This window comes from Athene noctua, chromosome 25 (genome assembly GCF_965140245.1).
Source record: "Athene noctua chromosome 25, bAthNoc1.hap1.1, whole genome shotgun sequence".
Lineage (NCBI taxonomy): Eukaryota > Metazoa > Chordata > Aves > Strigiformes > Strigidae > Athene > Athene noctua.
The window spans coordinates 745,278-767,340 of record NC_134061.1 but is presented as its reverse complement, the minus strand read 5'-3'; the positions used below and the strand labels follow the sequence as shown (position 1 = coordinate 767,340).

The window sequence follows — 22,063 nt, the reverse complement described above, 5'->3', positions numbered from 1 at the left end:
CCCGCGTGTCCGACCCGCGCCAGGAGGCTCCAGAGCCGCCGGCCCGCGGCCGGAACCCGCCTTCGCCCCGAGTCCCGTAACACGCTCCTTAGGAAAGTCTTGGCACTCACCCTATTAATACTTAACTACATTAAATCATGCATTCATGTACAGTTTTATAAATATCTGCTGTATACATTCTCTCGGAAGAAAAGCCATTCCCCTCCTGTCCTCCAAGGAATGGTCTCATTCGGAGTTTGGAGAGAAGGAAGCCTGTCGTACTTCACTGGGGGAGGGGGAAATAACAACAAAAACCACTGACAAATGCGGGACGTGTCTCTGCATGGTGACAAAAGACTGAGAAAAGTCCAACCTGTACAGTGATATCAATACACACAGGACAAGACACGATGGATCCCGAATGCCACACTAAAACAAGTCCTGTAAACTCTGATTTACGAGTGCCGTGAGAACTGGAGGAGTATCAATGTGCATAGACCAGGGTTTCAGTCCCCAGAGTTACCGCTTCAGAGTCCGAAGGACACAAGGACCTTCGTTTGCTCGCAGTGCAATCCGGGCAAGTCCATCACGTTACACTGGTGCGAAGGAAGTTTGAATAAATGTTGTAGAGTCTATTTTTGGAAATACTACTCAACATTGGCTCGTTCTAAAAGCTGATTTTTGAGCGAGTTACAAAATACTTCCTTGATTCTGCAGTACTAGAATTTAAGCCCTTAAATCTTCCCTCTACGGAAGCAGATTGTCAAAAGTTCTGACAAACGCAACCACGGGGCCGTAGCGGCGGCACCACGACACTATTGCAACTGTGGGAAACGGAGCTCCCGGGCGCTGCAGCCCCGGGGGCCGGGACAGCCCTCGGAAGGAAGGAAGACAAAGATGTCAGCATTCAAAGAATCGTTTCATGCAACGGATTCATTGCAATTCTTGTTCCTGCAGTAAGAAGTTCAACCCGATATTATATAAAAGTTGGTGTCAGGCTTCTCCAGGAAAGAGTCTTGCATGTTAGTCCTACCAACACCCGTTTTCTCAGCCAAGCCAAACTGAGGCTCCAAACGCCACAGGGTTCCGCGGGGCAGCCCCCGGCCGCGCTGCCCAGACTCTGCTCCTCGCCGGTGCCTCCTCCCAAAGCCCCCCCGCGCCACGCGCCGGCCCCAGCCCCGCCACAGGCCGTCCTGAGCCAACAAGGCACCTCCTCAGAAAGGTGCTTCGCTCTCTAAAGAAAAGGGAAGGATTCTGGGAGCAGAGTCCTCTCCCAGCTGAGATCGTGCCGCATCACTACATTCCGGGTGAAACGGAAAAGCGCTTTCCCGGCAACTGGCAGCACCCCCGAGGCCAGGCCGGCCCCAGCCCGACGGCGGCAGCAGCCCCGGGCTCAGCTCGGCCCCGGGCACGAGAAGCAAGCGACAGACCGTCAGTTCAGTTTGACTTTGCATTTTCTTGCTTCTTTGGACTAGTAAATTACTTCTAGTTGAAAACTACTCGACTAGTTTAACATATTTGTACAGTTCCTGTAAACATTGAGAGCACACTGCTGCACGCACACAGTAACCGTTTTCAATCATTAACCTGAATTTTACTTTGCATTTCTTCAGAGCAAAGAAAGAGCTCATCCGCGTTATGGATCAGTGACACAAAAATCAAACATCAAGCTCAACAAAATCAAGTTTTAGCACAAATATTAAATGCTTAAGTGGATTAATTAAAAAGAGTACGGCGAAGAAATTCAGCCCAGAGCAAATTCAGTATTCCCTTAAACAGGACAATTCTCGGAGTGGAAACACAGAGCCCTTAATTCGAGCTGCATCACAGGGAAGTCTCACATAAGCTGCTCTTTCAAACCCAAAGAAGCATTTCTCCGATACAAAATCGTTAAGCTCACATGTTATCATTTCAGTTAATGCCCAAGCGTACCGTTCTGGTAGAACCATGGCAAAATTAAGGAAAAAAAAAAAAAAAAAAGACGACAGCTGGCAGGTAAAATGCGATTGTATCAAACTTGATTGAATCTTGGCCATAGTTTCAGAAGATGGAGATGATTTACGAGTCACTACAAACCCCAGACATGCTGCCATACTGCGCTCTGAGGCCAACCAAAACAAACAGGAGATTACTTCACTCTCTTACAAGTTGAGATTCTGGGAGGACTTCAGGGAAATCCTCTCTGCTGAGGAGCAGGAACAGTCTGAAAGTATGGGCCAGCAGGGAGGGACCAAAAGATTCAAAGCTTTATTTTTTTTTTTTTTTTAATAAAGTTAACAGTAAAACAAAATTCACAAGCCTTCCCCTCCCCAAGCTGGTTTCCTCTTCACACACAAAAGCACACAAAACAGAGGTCTCCAACCGAGAAAAATGAAACTGCTCTAAGTACAATGAGACGTGATGAAGGAAGGAGTCTAAGTATGTCCGTATTCAAGGTTAAAATAAGCAGATCAGGTATGTGTGGTTGGTTGATTTGTTTTTGTTTTTTGTTTTGTTTGCATTTTTTTTTAGCCAAACTGGAAAAAGAAATTTCCAGGCCCAGAAGCTGAAAAAGAAAATGGAAGATATTAGCATTTTCAAAATGCAAAGGCAATACGTGTAACTACTGTCCTGCAGCGGCTCGAGGCCAAGCCAGTACTCGACTCAGACACAAACATCTGAACAAGCAGGAGAGGAGACCTTTGCTGGGCACTTCCCGCAGCTGATTCCCAGCAAGCAGCAGAGCGGCCTGCAGGCAGCACGGGCAGAGGAGGCAGGTTTGCAAGGAGGAAGGTGAACGGGCCGGGAAGCCGTGCAAGGGCTTCTCAAATGCCCTTAACCAAAGGCCTGGCAGAACGCGCCGGCCCCGCCGCGCGCCCGCCCCGAGGCACCGGGAGACACGGGGCAGCAGCAGCTCCCCGGCCCCTGGGGTCTGCAGCAGAGGCCCTCGGCGGGCTCAGCGGCGGGGAAGCAGCAGGAGCTGACCAGGAACTGCCTCCTGCTGCTTCAGCACCAGCAGCTGCACCCAAGGTACTCCTGACAGAGCCACACTCCGGCGGCGCAGCCAGGACTGGGCACCCCGGGGGCTCTTGCTCCGCAACACGAGAGATCCAGAACCTGCCACCGCCTGGGTCGTGGTGGAACGAACGATCCAAAAGCTCTGAGGTGCTTTTGTGTGGAAAAGTCCAATACCCTTCTCAACCAGCACATCCACTGGCAAACCCCGCCGGCCTCCCAAGCGATCTGTGTACTTACGTTTCCAAAGCCGGCAGGAGAACACTTCCACCTACCTTCAAAGCTGAAGCCACCTGGCCCGCCAAAGAAGGCCTTGAAGATATTATTTGCATCAAAGTCTACAGGGAAGAAAAGGCAGTTGTGAGCTGAGGTGAAACAGTTACAGCTTCTGCAATTTAGCAATTGCCACTCGAGGGCCCATAAAGCGTTTGACGAACAGACAAAAAGCTACAAAGAGCTGCCCCCGTCCGAGCACCGCGACGCGGCGGCAGAGCGCAGGGCCGCTGACAGGAGCGGGGAACAGCTAAAAGCAGACAGCTTCGGTCACGCGGGCAACCTCCGAATCTTGGGGAAGCCGCATTTAGGGACCCACAGTCTTCCCATCACGCTATTGTACCCTTGTGCCTAACAGCAGGTACTGCCCACCGCCTCAGCCACGGGACATCCACCACCTGACCCCGGCTGCGGACAACTCCGAGTGCTCGGTGCGGATCCGCCACTCGAATGCTTCCTGAGCCCAAACCCAGACAGTTCACGGAACTATCCCGAACGGGAGGTCTGCTTTAGGGGAGCAGGCAGACCCTAACGGTCCAATCTTTTAAAGGCTGCCATGGTGGGGCACCACAAGGAACACTTACCTCCCATGTTCAATCCATCCTCTTCCAGGTCCTGGCCGCTGTCGTAGCGAGCCTTCTTCTTGGGATCCGAGAGGATGGTAAAGGCTTCACCAACCTCCTTAAACTTCTTCTCCTCCTCTTTCTGTACTTCTGCACTTGCCCCGCTGTGTCGGTCTAGAGGTAGAAAACCAAGCAGGAAAGCAGCCTTCAGTTTCTAGTGTGAATGGAAAACGCCTCACATTCCCAGTTACCCTCACAGGACGTGTTTGAGATTCGGGGGGTTTGTCCAGAAATGCCCCCACTCGTGTTTACTCCTGCCCCTGAGCGAGGGCTGCACAGGGCACGCGGGGAGCAAAGGGACCAAAGAACAACAGACGCTCTGATACCAGAGCCTGTGGATACCTGGATGATGCATCAGTGCTCTTTTCCTGTAAGCCTTCTTGATCTCATCTTCAGAGGCATTTTTGTCAACCCCGAGGATTTTATAGTAGTCTTTCCGTTTGCTCTTTTTCAGTTCCACCTGTGCGTTCTTTAGCAGCTGCTTGTGTTCTAGAAGAGGAGCAATGCCGAAGGACAGGGGCGTCAGTGTCAGGCACAATCTCCTGCTTTGAAAGGGGCTGAGACCAACGTGCTGAGGTGACCCGGGCTGAAGGAAGTGCCACAAGTGAGCAGCCCACCTGGATTTACAGTGAGGGGCTGAGTGAAGCCTCACTGCCCACCCCAGGCTGCTCCCAAACGTCGGTAAAGGTCTCAGTGCTCTTAAACCAGCACTAGGCACTGACCCACAAGGACTGAGGTTACTCTGTCCGTTACCTTCCAGGCTACTTAAAAAGCAAGATGACAGTTGAAGAATGAGAACCACGACCAGATACTCTGAACCTAGTGCACTGCCTCAGCTACACGCTAAATTATCTTCTCAGCATCAGTGCTGGGAGAGAAACAAGATTCTGAGATGGGTATTTCAGACTGGTCTGGAGGACTTCTCCAGCACTGTCCTGCTGGGGTAAGAGGCTACAAGTCACAGTGTGTTGTGGGGGAAGAAAGCAAACAAAAGGAAAAACAGCCAAAAACCGCCAGTTAAGGGAAGCTTATGCACACAAAAAGAACGCCAGTATGCTCACCTTTCGTTTTTTCTGTCTGATAAACCTTTTCATAGTCTCTTACAGCATCTTCATATTGTTCTGTGTCCATGTAACTGTGGAAAGAAACACTGGTGTCCTTCACGGGAAAGGCCAAGAGGGGGCTCAGGCACGAGCTTACTGGGTGGGAATGAACTAAGGAGAAGATGCGCACGGGGCTGCGCAAAGAGCCATCGTCGGAGGAACCCACAGAGGCTCACGGCTGGGCTGCCTGGAAGCCCAGACACCTCCTACTTGTGGGAAATCCTGGCACGGGAACCTGTACTTTGGGCTCAAGCGGGGACCGTGATCTCACTTGGCAGCACAAGTTCTACTTTAACGATCTGGTAATTCCTTTATCCAGCCGCAGGAACTAACGCCAGCCAGCCAGGTTCCAAGGAAGCTGGTGCAGAGCTGTGTCCCAGCGACGCCGGTTCCTGGTGACAGCGCTGGTGGCGCGGGGGGACGTGTCCCCGCCCGCGGGGGGCTCAGCCCCACACCCGCTGACCAGCGCTGCCTGCGCTGGGCTCCCACCAAAGCCGCTGTCGGCTGGGCTGGGGGAAGGGGGTATCACCAATGACTCGGGGTCGAGATAAGGACAGTCTGATAAAGCAAAGGTTGAGCACCAGAGCGAAGGAAAGCAGAAGGTTTTATTCTCTGTTTCTCAGCAGCAGGAGACGCCCCGCCACCTCCCAGAAGCAGGGCTGCAGGACGGGCAGCGGTTAATCCAGGAGAGAGGCACTGATAAGGAACACCCCCCCCTCCTGCTCCCCGCTCTCAGCCCTCCGCGCTGAGCAGCCCTCGGGTCACCCCAGCGCCGGGGGGGGCTCAGCACCTCCGTGCTCCCACCACAGCACAGCCCCACGAGGGCTGCGGGGGCAGCCCAACCCCATCTCAGCCAGACCCACGCGCTGAAATTCAGCGGCTACGGAGCTGGGGCTTGAGAACAGCGCTGAAGGTTGTAAACTAAACCGAATGCACAACGGGGGGGCTGCAGTATGGGTTTGGTTCATCCCTAAGCCAGGCAGCTTTGCCACAAACTGGGGAATGATCACTGCTGAGGGAAGTGGCAAATAAACCCATGGTCAGAGCAGAGCTCCGACTACCTCCCTGGTTGGTGCCAAGTTCCAAAGGAGACACAGACCCGAAGATCCTCCGGACACTCGCTCAGCCCCACCTGAGCTGCCGTTTTCCCGGGGCTGACACGGATGGCGCCAGCGGGTTCCTCCCTCGTGGGAAGCCCAACACCCCATTTCAAAATCTGGCTTGTTGGAAGCGTGAACAGCCCTGCCAGGGTAAGATCCGTTACCCGCAGCAGCCCTCCGAAAAAGCTCGAGAGGGGCTCTCTGGGACAGAACATCTTACGTTAGTCTATAAACATAAGGCTGGCTTTAGAACAAACTCTGCCTAAACACAACATCAATAGGCAGTCCCAGATCCGCGCGGGCAGGACTGACTACGCAGAGCTTTCCCTGTCTCCTTGTCAGCATCAGGGAGAGGAATAAAGGCAGGAGCCCTCGAGACAGAACCTTGCATTGTTAAGCTTCAGGTTTGTGATCCCTGTCACTCGGTGCTGTAGGGAGGAGGCTCCTACCCACAAGCCTGCCCGACACGCCCATTGCAAAGGTTTCCTTACCACTGCGCTCTCCTCAGGTAGGCTTTGATATACGTGTCGTCCAGTTTTACTGCATTCGTGCAGTCATCTATTGCTTCTTCAAGTTTCCTAAGCTACAACATCAGACAGAAGTTAACGGGATCCCAATCGAGAACAAATTCTGCTAAGCAGCGTTACGACTTGAGGCAAAGGAAAGGCGTAAAGTATCTTGGAAAATCTCACTGTTTTGTATGTCTGTGTCTAGGAAATTTTTTCCAATCCCCTGCCAAAACACAGAGTTTTTGAACCCTGGGAAAAAATTAGAAGCTTGACTAGTGAAACGGTAGAACTACACGGTGCTTCTCTTTAAGAAAGGCACGTGGAGACAGGGGTCCTCCTGAGAATGACCTGGAAACCAAGTTATTCTGTATCCAAACTAACTCCCAGAGAGAAAAATAAACTTTAAAAAATTGGTAAGATTTTTTTTTCCTTTAAAAAGTATTGTTTGTTTTCAGACACAAACAGCCACGTAAAATATCCGTTCTTGTTGCCTTCAGCACACCCCTTTCCCAGGTTTGAGAAGAGCCTCCGTCTCCTGACCCAGGGGTGCTGAGGCCTGGCGCTGGCAGCGCGGGCACGGACAGAGGCAGCTGAGGAGGGAACATGCCCACAAGCAGCGCAGGGTGGAAGCTGGAAGCGCTGCCCCATGGCTGTTTCTCTGCGTAGTGCATGGCCAGAACGGAAAAAGCATCCAGGGTTTTTAAATTAGGTCCTATTTTTGAGATTAAAAAGCCCCAAAATGAGACAAATGATCTACAAGAATAATAACAAAATAAATCTCATTACCAGGAAGGAAACAAATAAGGATGCCTTTATGCTGATGAAGATAAGGCTAAATTACATTCCTCCTCTCCCTCCCACTCTGTGCAGCCCAAGTATTTGAGTTTTGTTTCTTCAGGAGTCAACTTGGTTGGCTGTCCGGAACAGATCCAGTCATTGTGCAAGTACAAAAACCTGAAACACTGCCCACAGCACTAGAAAGATCCAGCGGTCAGACTGTGCCTTCCAAAGTAACTGGTTTGTAGTTTATAAACTCCGAGGTGAGGAATATGATGGAGGACTACCTGCCAGGTGACGATTTCTTACCTTTGAATTAACTGTCCCCCGGTTGCAGTAGAGTTTGGCATTTGTTTTTATGTTATTTGGATCTATTCCTAGTGCCTCTGTATATAGTTCATACGCTAGTTTGTAGTTTCCTTCCTTGAAAGCTTTATTTCCATCTTCTTTCTTTGCTTTAAGTGCTTTGGCATTCTGAAAGAAAACATACCCTGGATAAGGACATCAGGAAGTGGTTCAGGGGTAGCAAGCACCCGATTTTGCTGGGTGCAGGCCCTCCAACATAACTGTTCTAATTTGGTTTCAGACACCACCGCAGGATCCAGAAGTCCCAGCCTTGCTGCAGCAGCTGAGAGGAGCTGCGAGCGTTCTGCCTTTCCCCCAGGAGAAGCGCTAAGGAACAGGCAGTGCTAGTTACAGGCGTTCTCCATGGGAACAAAGGGGGTCTAATGCCTGAGATGAGAACATGACAGTGAAGTAAATCGATGTATTCAAAATAAACAGGAATGGGATGTCACTTTTTGAGGGCTTATACAAGCAAAAAAAAAAGATTTAGAAAGTCAGTTAAAGAACTACAACAGAGTAGAAACGAGGGAAGGAGCAACACGAAAGGAAGAGTGTTCAAATGCAAGTCAACCTGTAGGGACTGACATTGAATCAGAAAGTCAGAAGCTCTTCTAGAGCCAACAGACCTAATTTTATTGCTCCTACATCTCGTCAGGGAACAAAGAAGAATGGAAGGGAGGCAACCTTCAAAGCACCACAGCCCCTGAGAAGGAGCTTCTAGCAACTGAGTTTTACCTAAAGCAGCAGCCGGGAAGGGGCTGACCCTGCTGGGGGACGGTGGTGTTGAGGGAGGGAGAAGGGATTGGTGCAGCACAACCACATTAGGCGTCTGGTTTAAAAAAGAAATCCTGGCAACTGTGCAGTCCCATCCCAGCATCCACAACTTACACGGCAGGCAAGACATGCTTTCTCGTGATCAGGAGCCATCCTGAGTGCTTGGACAAAGAACTGCACGGCCTTCTCGATACAGTCCTCGTAATACAGGCAGAGACCCCGGACGTAGAGAGCGTCTGCGTTGGTCGAGTCCATTCGCAGGATGTCACTGTAACAGACATTAAGAACCGAAATGGTTCCCTATTCCAGCCTCCTCCTGGTCTCCAAAAGCACCCTTCCTCCGCTGAGATATTTAGTGATTTCACCAAGCCTGCGGGACAGATGTGCAGGAGTGGGGGAACGGGCCGAAGCAAGACTGACAGTTATTAACTGAGTCGAGAGACAGTTTCCCCGTAAGATTAACTTTAAAGGGGATAAATCCACACACCCTTCCTCACCACAACCTGCATTAAGGACTCTTCCTTTTTTATATTCCCTCATTCATTTTGGGCTGTGAAAAACAAGCAGCAGCCAGGAGTCACCACCCGCTGTTACACTCTAGACCCCAAGACACTCACCTTGCTACGGACTGTGCCTCGGGGTAGCGACCCAGCAAGGCTAAACACTCAGCCTTGAGGATTTTGAATCGGTGACAAGCAGGAGCAAACTCCAAAGCACGATCCATGCAAAATACAACCTGGTGTGAGGAAAAAAAACACAGATGTGAGCAAAGCAAACGGCCAAGGGCGGCACCATTACCACACTTGAGATTTCCTATTTGTCTCTGAAGAAGATCAGCGTGCAGACACCCGCCTCCTCTGCCGCTGGAGGCATCTTTCGTTAGAAAATTGTCCTCATCTGAAGGTTTTTTTGCCCTGTCTTTTAAAAGGCCTTGTGTTCAAAGGTCTATGCACCTGCTTTGTCACTGTAAGTAGCACTACAGAGGAAATTCAAGGGACACCTGTAAAAGGTCCATTCCCTTTAACTCTCCTGAAACTGTAGGGCCCTAAAGAAAAAGTCAAGGAAGACAATTCTGCCCCTGTTTCCTGCATTATAAAGACATGTGGGAAGGACAAAACTTCAATAGATTGAGACAGTTCGGCCTGGACAAAACACAAAAAAGTACAGTGCAGGGACTGACCTTGCACTGGTCTGACTGCAGTGGGCAGGGTGATCTAATAGGTCTTTTCCATCTCGGCCTCTCTGGTGGGGCCATCTGCACCAGAACGGGCCATTGTTCCACCGAGGCTCATCTGCTCCCCCGGCCCGTGACATCACGATTGCCCGCTGCGGGAAGTGCTCTGCTCCAGCCTGAGAAGCCAACGGCTTCTGGGTGAGGCAGGAGCCGGAGCAGCTCTCCAGAAACAAAGGTCACGTCGCATGCAGCGCTGCCCAGCAAAGCGAGACCCGAGAAGCGAAGGGACAGATGCAGAGGCCCAGAACATGCGACACAGGCAGGACAGTCCCTGCACGTGAAATCCAGACTGACCATACATCCCGTTTGCCCCTCATAACCAGGTGACACAAAGCTGGGATTCACCCTTCCAAAATCTTAAGCTTAGTCTAAGAGTCAGCGACCTGAGCAATGAGTTTAATGTGCTGGGCAATCTCCTTTCTGGGCCAGACTTGGGCCTTACATGCATCCACTGAACAGAACCAGTTGCATGAGAAGTGTTTGGTGCCTTTCAGATGTCATGCTGTCATTTCTTGTGTCAGGTCAGTACCAGCTGCACCCTGTTACAGCCCTTGGGAAGAAAGATTTGGAAACAGCAACAGAGAATGCCCCACGCAGATCTGCATTCCTCCTTCAATGACCCTCTCTGTATTGCTGGCAGACAGACTGCCTTTTTTTTTTTTTTTTTTTTTTTTTAATATAAAGAGTTAAGAAAGAAGAATCCAGGATATGCGTTAAGGAGCAAAGCGTGATCGACTGCTGCTGCTGACAAAACCTGTATCAAACAGCTCATTCATGGTTCCACTCACCCTGCAAAGGCACAAGTAACAGAGGATACTCAGCCTGAGCCAGTCACCCCCTTCACTTTTCATCCGCTCAGGGCTGGGGGCACGAGCTCCGCCGGGCTCCGCAGACAGCCCCGCTCCCACAGGCAGCGCCTGGCGCCCAGCCCCGCCCGTGGGGACCCAGCGAACGCAGACAGGCCTCTGGCTGAACTGGACAGCTTCACAGTGCTACAGGAGAGCACCCAGTTAATCTCACCTTCCTGAAATCCCGCTTCTCAAAATCCACTTCAGCTATTTTTTCATACTCAAGCACAGTAGTGGCGTTCTTCAGCTGCAAGACAGGAGAAGACAGCAAGTGTTGCAGGACAGTCACTGCTCTGAAACCCACCGAGCAGCATTTAAGCAGCTAATCCCTAAAGTGTCAGAGCAAAAACTGTTACAGACCATGAAACAGTAATGCAGATTACATGAATAATTTTGTCAGCGTTTAAAATCAGTTTGAAATCAAATGACCTAACTGATGGCCCAGGAAAACGTGCCCCTGTGAACAAGATACAAAAGTGGCAGCTGCCTTCTACACGCTGCATCAGCCCTTTCCGTGTTCCCTTACCACCATCCACCATTCCTCCCCCGGCGTGCTGGGTGAAGGACCAGCTTAGCCTCCATGCCTCTCTGCTAAGAGACAATCACACACAAAAGTAACTGTGCAACCCGGCGGTCTGCTGAGAAACAGGCACAGACTGCGACAGCATCTCACATCTCCCCATCGCCTCCAGCATGCAAACAGTCACTGCTAACGGTGACTCCGGTTCCACCTCGCAAATCTGAAGCGGAAGGTTTGCCAGTTCAATCCATCCCCTCTGACAGCCCCATCTACTGGGAATATTTAAGTTTTAAGAACCTCTTACCTCTTGCTGTGCCTGGGTATTCTTATGATCCAGTTCTAAAACTCGTTGAAAGCAGCGGCTGGCAGCCATGGCATTCCCTAGGGAAAGGTGGCACTTCCCTTCCCGTAGGTGGCCCTGAGGAGACAGTTAGAGGGAGCTGCAGTAGGTGGAGACGAGGGTACGAGCCACGAGTAAGAAGTAGGAAGCGCTCCACGTACCCGCACAAAGCTGTCGTCCAGCCTGACAGACTGCTGAGCATCTCCCAGCGCTTCCCGGAACCTCCCCAGCATCATGAGCGTGGCGGCCCTGTTGCCATAATAACTGGCGTTGTTTGGACAGGTATCTGGGAAGAGCAAGAGCACCCGCGTCAGGGCAACGCAGGCGGCTACACGGCTCGGACAACAGATTAAAAAGCTGCGCGTGGATGAAAACCACATTCCCAATTTATCAGGTCACCTGAGGTTAAGGTGACACACGGTGGTCCGGCAGCGGCTCTGCGCAGCTCCCCACCCCATCCACGGGGATAAACCCCTCGAGAGCCCGGCAGCGCGGGGCTGGCTCCCCGTCACAGAACCTTGGCTGGAGGAGCAACAAAGAACTGCTGCCATCACCCACGCTGGCACTGACCTGCATTACCCATCTGGTGAAATTTCACAAGGTAATTAAAGCAGGGAAAAAGTTTTCATCCAGCATGTGCTGTTTGAAACCCTGCTGGTGCTTTTTAAATCAATTACCAACTTGTATTTTCAGACACGGTATTCAGCAAGGATTAATGTTATTGTAAACTGTTCTCACCTATGGCTTTTGTATAATAGTTGTACGCTTCATTGTAATCTTTCTTGGCATAGTATGCGTTTCCTTGCTCCTTGAATGACTCTGCTTCTCTGAAAGGAAGCAAAACACCACATTTAAGAGGAATCGAGCACCAGAACAGATTCTGACCATGACTGAGCATTTGAGCCCTAAGCAACCTTGGCAAAACTCCCCAGTTGTACCCGGTTGCCGTGAGATCTCCCTGCCCACGCCGTGTCCTGCTGGCTCTGATACCTCATCCCTCTACCAGGCCCGTGACCAGGGACACTCAGGGATGGTACTAAGCTGAATACTGCAGGGGTGCAAGAGCAGACTGAAGCCACCTTCGGGTACCCTCCCTTCAGTCTCAGAAGCACTGGCTTAGAGCCCAGCAAAATTCCACTGTACGTGGTTAATCAAAGCAGCCTGCTCCTGGGAGGTGCTGCATAACCTCAGCAGGCACCGGAGTCAAGGAACAGTGCTGTCTATCTTTCAGAAGTAGTCCCACATACTTAAGAAACAGGGCCAAGAACAATTTCTACATTCAAAAGACAGCTAAATCAAAGAGAAATAAGGGTGCAAGCCTCAAGTAGAAGCTTGGCACTGCCTTGGCAACAGGTCCAGAAATAGTCCTCACACCCAAGAGCAGGCATTTGCAGAGACACTTTAGGACATTTAGAAAGACACAACATATGGTTTAAAGCAGCATCTTTAAACTCTTGAAAGCAAAGTTTCCCCCGAAAGAAATTAAACCCTTCTCTCTTCTCCCACCTACCTTCACCATTTTAGATAAGCAGTCTGAGAGGGAACTTGTACCATAGTGCCGAAGTTTAATTCAACTTCACCAAATTTAATTCAGATTGAGTTCACCTGCTTCCCCTCCCAGACTGCTTAACACATAAAGGCTACGAGGCCAACCCAAAAGCAGCATCACCCCACTCGGTCAAAACCCACGTCGTGCTCTCGGGGCTTCACCGCTGTAGCCAGAGACAGACACCATTTGTCCGCTCCCCAAAGCATTCGCGCAGCCAGAACTCTGGCCCCAGACAAAGACGAATTCTCACCATCAGAACAAAGACCAGCTCAGTCGCCGTCCTTCATGTCCCACCAGGGACACGGCCAGCATACCTACAAGCCCGAGCTACTCTCTCCTCCAACAACGAGCAGCCTCCTGCTAGAGCAGCCCGGCTGCGGGGCCCGCCTGCGCGGGGGTGACCCTGTCACGAGCAGCACAGATGAAGTTGATTATTACAGGTCATCGTATTCCTCCTGGATGACTACCGAGTGCTCTGAAGAGAGCCTCTGCTGAAGCAGTGAAGCCGAAGTCAGAGAAGCTAAAATAGCTGGGTGACCCCCCAGGCTGCCCAAGTGGGGTTGCACTTGTGGGCTCAAACACGAGTCACTCCCAGGCTGTGCCGGAACGTCGGGCTTCGGCACTTTCCTGAAGGAAGGATCCAGAAGTGAAGGTGTCTCTTTGCACCACTTGCTGCAGGAAAGGGAAAGCCAAGGTGAACAAAAGCAAGCCAAGTCAGAGACCGCAGGACTAGAGAGTGAACTCCCAGGACTTTTTACATCCAACCCCACGGTAGTCAGGAGCCGTTCAACTGCTCTTGGGGCTGAGGAGCTTCACTTCTGTAACTGGCAACCCCACAGAAACAGTCCAAGGCCTGAGCCAGAGCCAGCCAGTCTGTCAGGGACTAGAAACACAGAGATCATCTCTACATTTAAAAACCGAGGCTCATCTATCGCCGCAAGTGTAACGCAAGTGATCCACTTCTGTATTCACTTCTGTAAAGATCTACACCTTTACACAACTCTCAAAAACTAGCTGCAGCTTTGGGCATGTTACAGGACTGGGGTTTGCCCAGAGGAAGGACAAACCTCACAGGACAGACGTTGACCATCTTCACTGAGGGCTGTAGCTACAACACATTCAAAGCTTGGAAAAGGTGTTCTTACTACAGGGGACGTGTGTTAGAACGTACCGCGGCGAGAAACCTCTTTCAGTGTATAACAAAGACTGAAGGGTGGACTGTTGACTAGCCCTGCAGGTTAGTAACTGCCGAATCCAAGACCCGAGCGTGCAGAGCAGACCTGGTAAGAGTTGACCACCACTCTGCATTTTTATTTTGGAGGTACCCAGAGATCAGAGAGCTTTATCTCCCGGCAGCTGCCCTCCCAGGACAGCCCGAGCTCAAGCCGCGGCGTCCCCACCACGGGGGGAGCGCTGCCAGAGCCCCCCCGCAACGAGAGCAATGTTCAGCGAGCCTACCAGGGAAAGAACAAAGGGAATTGTGTTGAAACAAGTTCACATGTTTTTAACCTCATTCGGGCTTGCCATTGGCCATTCCCACACAACCGCCTCATGCAGAGGGTTGTTTTCACTGACCCATCGCAGCTCTGCCAGCTGGCAGAACAATGGACACAGGGCGCTGCCACGCCGGGGGCGCGCGCCCGCAGGGTCCGCTCCTCACTTTCAGTTTTAACTTTGGCCACAGCTACGCCCCGGCCACGGAGCAGGCGCCCCCCTGCTGGAACAGCTCCAGTCAAAGAGCGCCCAACCACCCTGCCCTACTGCTTCGAAATAAGATGAACAAGTAAGAGGGTGGCAAAGGAACGGGTCAGTGCACACAGCCCGCTGCCTCGGAAGGGCCTTGGCACGGCTCCCGCGTTCGGCTCTTCCCCGCTGCGCCCGCTCCAGCCCATCGGGACGGGAGCTGCCGCGGCTCCTCCGCCCCAGCCCTGCCACACCACGCCCGGGGCAGGTGCTCCTTCCTGAAGCCAGCACCCTGCCAGCCCCCGAGAGCGGGACAGCGCCCCCGGGCTCCTCCGTCCCCAGGGCCACAAGATCCAGAACAACTGTGTGCCCGTTGGCTGGATCTGTATCACCAGTGGCAGGACTCACACTCTGCATGATTAAAAATGTGTCCAAACACAACCACCTTTTTTTTTAATATCACAGATCAAACATTCCAAACGCAGTGGAAAAACGAATCAGCAATTCTGCACTTCTGGAACCTTGGCATTAAGCAGTTTAACCAAAACTCTATTGTTTCTGCAATCATAAAAAGAAAATCACAGATCCGACTGAAGTTCTTTCCCTCAGGAGCTCTCTGCTGTACAGGCTAAAGAAAAGGGTGAACTACTAAAGGCAGAACTCATCTGAGCCACCACTGTAACCTGCTCAGCATACCAGTCCCCGATTCACAAGCCTTTTGGCAATTTTACCTGCCGTGTTACGAGGAAGCATCATCTAATAGCCACAGCTAAAGGGCTGGGTGCCAGAGCACCCTGTCTGCCAGCAAACTGCCGGGAAGGGCTGGGAAAACGGGAGAAAGAGAACAGATACATGGCAAAACCGACTTTCACAAAGCACCGGTATTCTGAGACGGTAGAGAAAACACACAAACACAAGAATTACCGTTCTCTATTTATTGGTCTATTTTCTTTTTAAGCGTTTAACACAGACTGATACATCAACGAGTCACAACACCTCAGGTAACACCAGCAGAAAGGAAGTACACAGGTATTTCTACCGCTCATACAGCTTAAACTTAACGATGGAAAGAGTTTGTGAAAGGGAAAGCAAACTGCCCCCCAAAGCACAAAGGCAGAGACGGTTGCTGGAAGTGCAAGGCTCCTGGTCTGAGATCCCAGACGCAGAACAGGAGCATCTCTCCCCAGTTGTGCTCCACTGACATAGAAAGCACACAGAGAAAACAGTTCTTGTTTACCACGGCCTCTGGCTATGACAAGAAAAAATGCAGATCTCCTGATATCACTGGTAATTGTTTTAATCCAAACAGATGCTGCAGCCTGAATGAGATCATTCTGCATCTCGCACTGATGTAGGCTGCATTCCCCACTTGCTACTTTTGAAACTGAAGAAGAATCGTGCTTTGCTAAAAATACAATCCGGGCTGAATGGATTGCTTTGTGAGGGGAGGTTGGTGTCTTCTCAGGGCCTCTCCACGCCGGACACAGAAGACGGGGAAGAGTTGCACCAAGGATCTCGGGAAGAAGCTTGTCTTTCATTGCTCGCGTGTACCACGGGCTCACAAGGAGGGGACTGTTTGGAGTAACTCTCCCTGCAAGCCAGGCAATTTTTTTCTCTTTTTACATTTGTCAGGACCCCTAATTCTTCAAGTGCTCCGGCCCCTCTCTCCCTAGAGGACCTGCCACCAAGAGAAGCAGCGGCCGCGGGTGCGGGTGCCCCCCTCGCACACCTGGGGGCTGAGGGGCCGCAGCGCGCGGAGCTCGCCGCCATCACAAGGCTCCTTCTACTCCCCGTGCCCGGCTGAAAGCTCAGCCCCTGCTCCTTCCCAGAACAGAAGAGCCATGAGGAGCCGCCATCCCGCGCACCACTGACACGATCCCACGTTTGCCTAACAACTCCTGCCTCCTCCTCAGAGCTTCCACACGCTGCCCCCGCTCGAGTGCCGATCGTGGCTTCCACCCCCCTACTCCAGCTCCCAAGGCACCGGCTTTTCTAAGTCGCTGGCAACTCTGGGGGTCTGTCCAAAGCGCAGCCCCAGGTCTCGCTGTGCTGGCACGGCCCCTGCACACGCGGGTACAGGCACCCAGAGCCCAACGACCCAGCTACAGCAATTCAGGACGGGAGCGGGCGGCAGACTCGCGCTCTCAGCTCTCCTGACCCTCACTCCTCCTTCGTTTCCTGCCTCCATTATGAAACAGTGACAAAAACCCTAAAATATCTAGGATTTAGTGAAGGCTCCAGAATCCTGTCCTGACCAAGCAGTCTTTTTTAGGATGCTCTGACAAAAGGAACATACCTGCCTTTTCCAAGCAATTCTTAAAGAGATTTTTTCTTTAATAGGATACAGCGCCTTTATCTGGCATTTTTTTGCTTGAAACCCAGCCCAGATTCTCAGCTGTCAGATGTTACTCAGCTGCTGGGGTAAAATAAGTTGGGTGATCTCAATACAGTTTACAGCAGGCAGATGTCTAGAGCTTAAAATTAGCTGTCATATTTGCCACTGGACATCCGATACTCCCCCCTCCCTCCTTTCAGGGCTCCGAAGAGAAGCCAAACACTCTGTGGGCCCCAGAGATACACAGGGTGTGCTTCCCCGGACACCCCTCCACGTTCAGTTTCACACCCTGAGGATTTTGAGCGAAGGGAATCTCTCTCATCTCCCATCAGCGGTGTTTGTGTTTTCTGTCTCTGGCGCAGAAACCACGACCAGATCCTACAGCACATCCGCGCGATCACCCTCTGCAGGAGGCAGACCCCGCCGACCCGCCTGCAGCCGCTCCGCACGCTGCTCTGCACATCAGCACCCCCCTCCGAACGCGCAGCGGGTTACTGCCAGCCGCAACGCAAACGAAAACCATGACGCTTACTCGCAGCATGCCCCAAACCAGGGGAATCTTCGGCCTGTACATGCAAATATCCACGTGGATAGGCTAAAGACTCACCAGCTGAAACACAAAGGTCTGCCTCAAGTCTCTCACAAGAGCAGGCGACAGCAACGTAACTGACGTTTAATCCCCAAGGAGCAGAAAAAACCCCGCGCTAATCTCTGCACGCACCCCAGAACATTCCGGGTACCCGAGGCCAAACTCAAACATGGAAGACCAAAAGCTGCAAGAACCAAAATACGCCACAAGGAAGCAAAGAAATGAACCAAACCTCTCCCTGCAGCCCTAAGTAGAAAGAGCCAGACGAGCCTCGAACTTTAATTGCGCCGTTATGTAACAGCCCTCGCTCGCGAGCTCCGTATTAACTTAATTCACAGGAATGGCCCCGTCAGTGCTGGCAGGGTCACATCGCTGCTGTTGTGAAAACCCACGGAAGGGTCTAGAATCAGCTAGAGATTGCTTTTTTCCACAGAGGCCTAAATGAAGGAAGCCAGCCAGCTGTAAGAACTACATGGTAAAACAACCGCATCTACAACATGATTTGCCCTAAAAAAGCATGGTTTGTGTTAAAGAAAATGGCTGGAATCGCAGGTACTGGCCATCCTTTCATACTGTATAAAGCAGCCACCTCATTCAAAGCATTCAAATACTCTGCAAATTTACGGGAGATCAAACAACTACGTGAGCATCTTCTGCTGCTCCCTGTATTATCGTAAGATCATAAAGTAATTACATATTAGCAAAATAGGCCGGATTTACAGCCTGGAAAACTCAAGTGCCCGTTTAGAAGCAGAAGAGGAATAGCGGAACCTTCTTTAGGCTCTCCCGCAGCGACACTTGCCCACCAGCAGCTCACCCCCCCTCCTGCCAGCATCCCCGCGAAAGCGGCCAAGTAGCGGCACTGATTCACCAGGAGCCCGACCGAGGTGCAGCTCGCTCCTCGCAGAACAGCCCCAGAAAGATTCTTGCTGCTCACCAACACCTGGCAACCTCCAGGCACCATCTGTCCAACTAATTAGTGACCCAAAGTCAGGCAGAACCTTCTGGGCTTCTGCACAATTTCCTCTGTGTGGCAAATTTCACGTTCACTGCTTTGCCGAGGTTACTGTGATTTCCTCCAGAGGCATCGACACACCTGAAGTCTGCAGCAAAAGCACAAGCAGCAGGCTGGGCAGCTCATCTCATAATGATACTTTCCAAACAATTTGAGATATTTCTTTTTAAGAGGCTTCCACATCCTCCAGTGCTGAAGAATGAGGAGAAAGATCCAGCCTTAAGCACACACATCAGAGCCTAGAGCTGCCAGGAAGATGACAAGAAAATTCTCCCTGGCAAAACTCCAGTGACCCCAAGCTCCCAGACCAGCTGGGCCCCGGGGAAAAAAACTGTCCCCACGGGTTAGAAGCCTTCAAAATGACTTTTTGGGGCAGACCAGTCCCTGACTGCACCACAGCACAATCCCTGGTCATCAGCTGCTCCCTGGCCGAGGAACTGGCACGAACAGCACCACCACCCAGCAGATAAAATTAATGCAATTACATCAACCCTTTTCCATAAGGACCCCCACAAATTATGCAGCAGCAGACAATAATTATCCTGTGACCATACTCTATTCCTGTCCCTTAAACAACCTCTGAGAGAGCTGTTTGGCATGTTTTCAGCTGTTTCACTGTATTAGTTACAATCATTCTGAAACAGAGATCTCCACTTCTGCTAATTTCCTAATTTTTATGAAGCCCCAGAGTACAGAATCGTGCGTTCAAAGGTGAGCCCTTAAGCAAAGCATGTGTATGCTGTCGTATTGTAATTCCTAAACAGAAGTACAGAAGGTGGAAAACCTAGATGCTGACTTACAGCAATGATTCAGAAAAGGTTTTCACTTATTGTTGCTGTTTTTTTATAGAAGCTAGCACAGACACATCATAAAGGCTGAACTAGATCAGATTCAAGTATATGTCTGCACATGCCTACTAACGTGGAGTGCCTGCACAGCCCTTACACGGACAGTTCAAGATGTTTTACAAACATTAGACACCTAATTAAGCTTCCCTAATACAGCGATTATCTATCCCTAATTTACATTAGATCAACTGAGCCACAGAAGTTAAATAACTAATGTAAGCCAGGAAGGGCCAAAGCAGAGAAGAGGTTAAGGGACAGGACCCCCACAAAACCTGCCTGGGCTGGCAGAAAGGCCTGAGTGTGCAGTTGGGAACCGTCAGTGCGGGGTTCATGGTTGGACTCGATGATCTTCAAGGTCTTTTCCAACCGAGCTGATTCTGTGATTGTGTAAGGCCTGTGCTTTCTGAGAACCAGAAAGAATAACTGGAAGGAGAATAAACGTCTCCTACCCACACATTTCTCTTTTAGCAAGATAAAGGAGTAATATCCCAACAACAACAAAAAGGAAGGCTCACGAAAGCACCTAACAAAAGCACTGCATGGTAGTAACCACAAACCATGGCACCGGCCTTATGACGCCGAGGGAAACCCAGATGCACGAGGCTGCCTCCGTTCTTCACAGCTGAACCTCCCTCAGAGCAGGGCGAGGACTCAACACCGCTCACAAGTTCTTCTATTCCTGTACCTGCTCAGCCTTTCCCAGGATCATCCTATTCCCGACCGGTTTCCTGCACCCATCACTTCTGCAATGCAACTTGGGAAGGAGGAAGGAAGGGTAATGCCAGAGGTCACCAGCAGCAGATGACCGCACCTTCAGCACGGCTTCTACGTTTGGCTATTGTTCACCTTTCAAAACACCGTATTTAATTAGCCTGGGGGAAGGAATGACTTACCCACAGACAGGGCTTTCCCAACTCCACAGGCCATGCAATTTGTCAGCATTCTATGCACAAATCCAAGCGCCTCTTCAGCAACATCTAATTTAACTCCTTCGAATGACATCACCAGGAAGCCAGCTCCTTCCCAGCACAGCTCCTTAAGCCCTCAATTTCTGACAGTAAACAAGCAGCACCAAACACCTCGGGCCATCAATATTATTTTGAAAATACTACTCCTCAGAGGCCACTTTCAATTTTGTTTCCTCCTTTTAATTCCATCCACCGAATAATTTTCTAGAGCAATTGCCTCACCTTCTACAGAAATAGTTCCCTCCTCCCCAGTTCCCCAGGAGATAACCAACCGCCAGCGTTGATGCTGCAGAACCAGTGGAGTTTCCTAGACATCGGACCTTCCCACCTCACCGCCTGCAGAGACTGCAACGCTCCGCTGCTGCGGGCAACCACTCGCTCGCTCTCGGCAAGAAAACGTGCGGGCAAGGTTGGGATTCCCACCACCCCCAGCCTCCGACGGCACCGTCCGCTCCCCTGGGCGAGGTGCGCCAGATCACTGCAGAAATCAACCAGCTACTGGGACCCGAAGAAGCTCTTTAATCAGGGTAACGTCTCCAGAGCAGAACTCTGCCCAAACACTCGCCTTGAGCTGACACTTTTCCCAATATCCACAGCAAGGCAGGGCCGAGTAAAAATTGCCGGGTGTGGATTTCAAACGGTACCAGGGACAAGGGAATCGGGTTTAACGGAGAAGCGGAGAGCACTCAAATCTACGAGTCTGAAGCTTCTGTTCTACACGTTTACTGCTCTCCTCCTCGTCCTCAGCGATGGGAGGAAGCTCTCTTCAGACGCCAGCCCGCACGGCCTTGAGACAGAAAGGACGTTAATTATATTTCTAGGGCACTTAAACTCCCGCTGACTGGAGGCAGCCTGACTCCACCACGGGCTGTATGTTCTAATCCCGGTACACGCGGAGGCCATGAGATCTCACACGGGACGTGCGGCCAAGACATCCCAAAGTAAAGCGTCACCCGGCAGCAGGCGCAGCGCTGCCCCGCCGGTGGCACCTCAGAGCCCCGGGCGGGCCGGCGGGCCCTCGCTGCGGGGCCCCGGGCGGGAGCAGCCGGCGCTCCCCTGCGGGACGAGGCCCGGCGAAAGGCCTCGGCCCTCGGGGCCCGGCCCGGCGGGGACCGGCCGCAGCCCCGGGAGCGCCGCCCGCCCTGCCCGGCGCCGCTCGGGCCAGGCGCTGCCGGCACCCCGGCGCAGCCCAGCCCGGTGCGGGCGGCCCGTTGGCGCTGCCCCCGCAGGGCTCCCGCCGAGGAGGCCGGGGGGGCCCTGCCCGCCCGCCGGGGCTGCCCGCGCGGGAAGGGCCGGCCCAGCACCTGCGGCTGCCCCGCGCCGAGGCCCCGGCCCCCGCCCGCTCCCCGCAGCCCGGGGCCGCCCCCCGGCCCCCCCGGCCGTACCCGCCCGCCGGGCCCCGCCCGCCGGCAGGGACACCGGCCGCCCCGTCCCCCGCCCGGCGGGGCCAGGCCGGCCCGCGGCGGCCGCTCTACCTGCGCGTCTCCTCCTCGATCTCGGGCTCGCCGGGTCCCTCGGGCGCCGCCATGATCACATCGCACTCGGCCGCCGCCGCCATCTTACCGCCGGGCCGGGCTGGGGACTGGCGGCGGGGCGGGGGCGGGCGCCGGAAGGGGCGGGGCTTCCGCTGACAACGACGGCGACGCGCGGGCCGGCA

General features: G+C 52.3%; 1 protein-coding gene across 2 annotated transcripts; it reads right to left on the bottom strand.

Moving 5' to 3' along the window:
- Positions 1–1,659: 1,659 nt before the first annotated feature.
- Positions 1,660–22,019, bottom strand: DNAJC7 (DnaJ heat shock protein family (Hsp40) member C7). 2 transcript variants are annotated; one of them, XM_074926962.1, is made up of 14 exons: positions 21,882–22,019; positions 12,158–12,246; positions 11,581–11,705; positions 11,384–11,497; positions 10,732–10,806; positions 9,095–9,213; positions 8,592–8,745; positions 7,668–7,832; positions 6,564–6,655; positions 4,931–5,004; positions 4,212–4,358; positions 3,831–3,983; positions 3,249–3,311; positions 1,660–2,524 (listed from the first exon to the last, which is right to left on the bottom strand). In XM_074926962.1, exons 1-14 carry the CDS (start codon positions 21,962–21,964, stop codon positions 2,487–2,489), a joined length of 1,491 nt encoding a protein of 496 aa, XP_074783063.1. In that variant the 5' UTR covers positions 21,965–22,019; the 3' UTR covers positions 1,660–2,486. The 2 variants fall into 2 exon arrangements, with proteins under 2 accessions (XP_074783063.1, XP_074783064.1); XM_074926963.1 differs by lacking the exon at positions 21,882–22,019 and adding an exon at positions 17,594–17,765.
- Between the last annotated feature and the right edge of the window lie 44 nt (positions 22,020–22,063).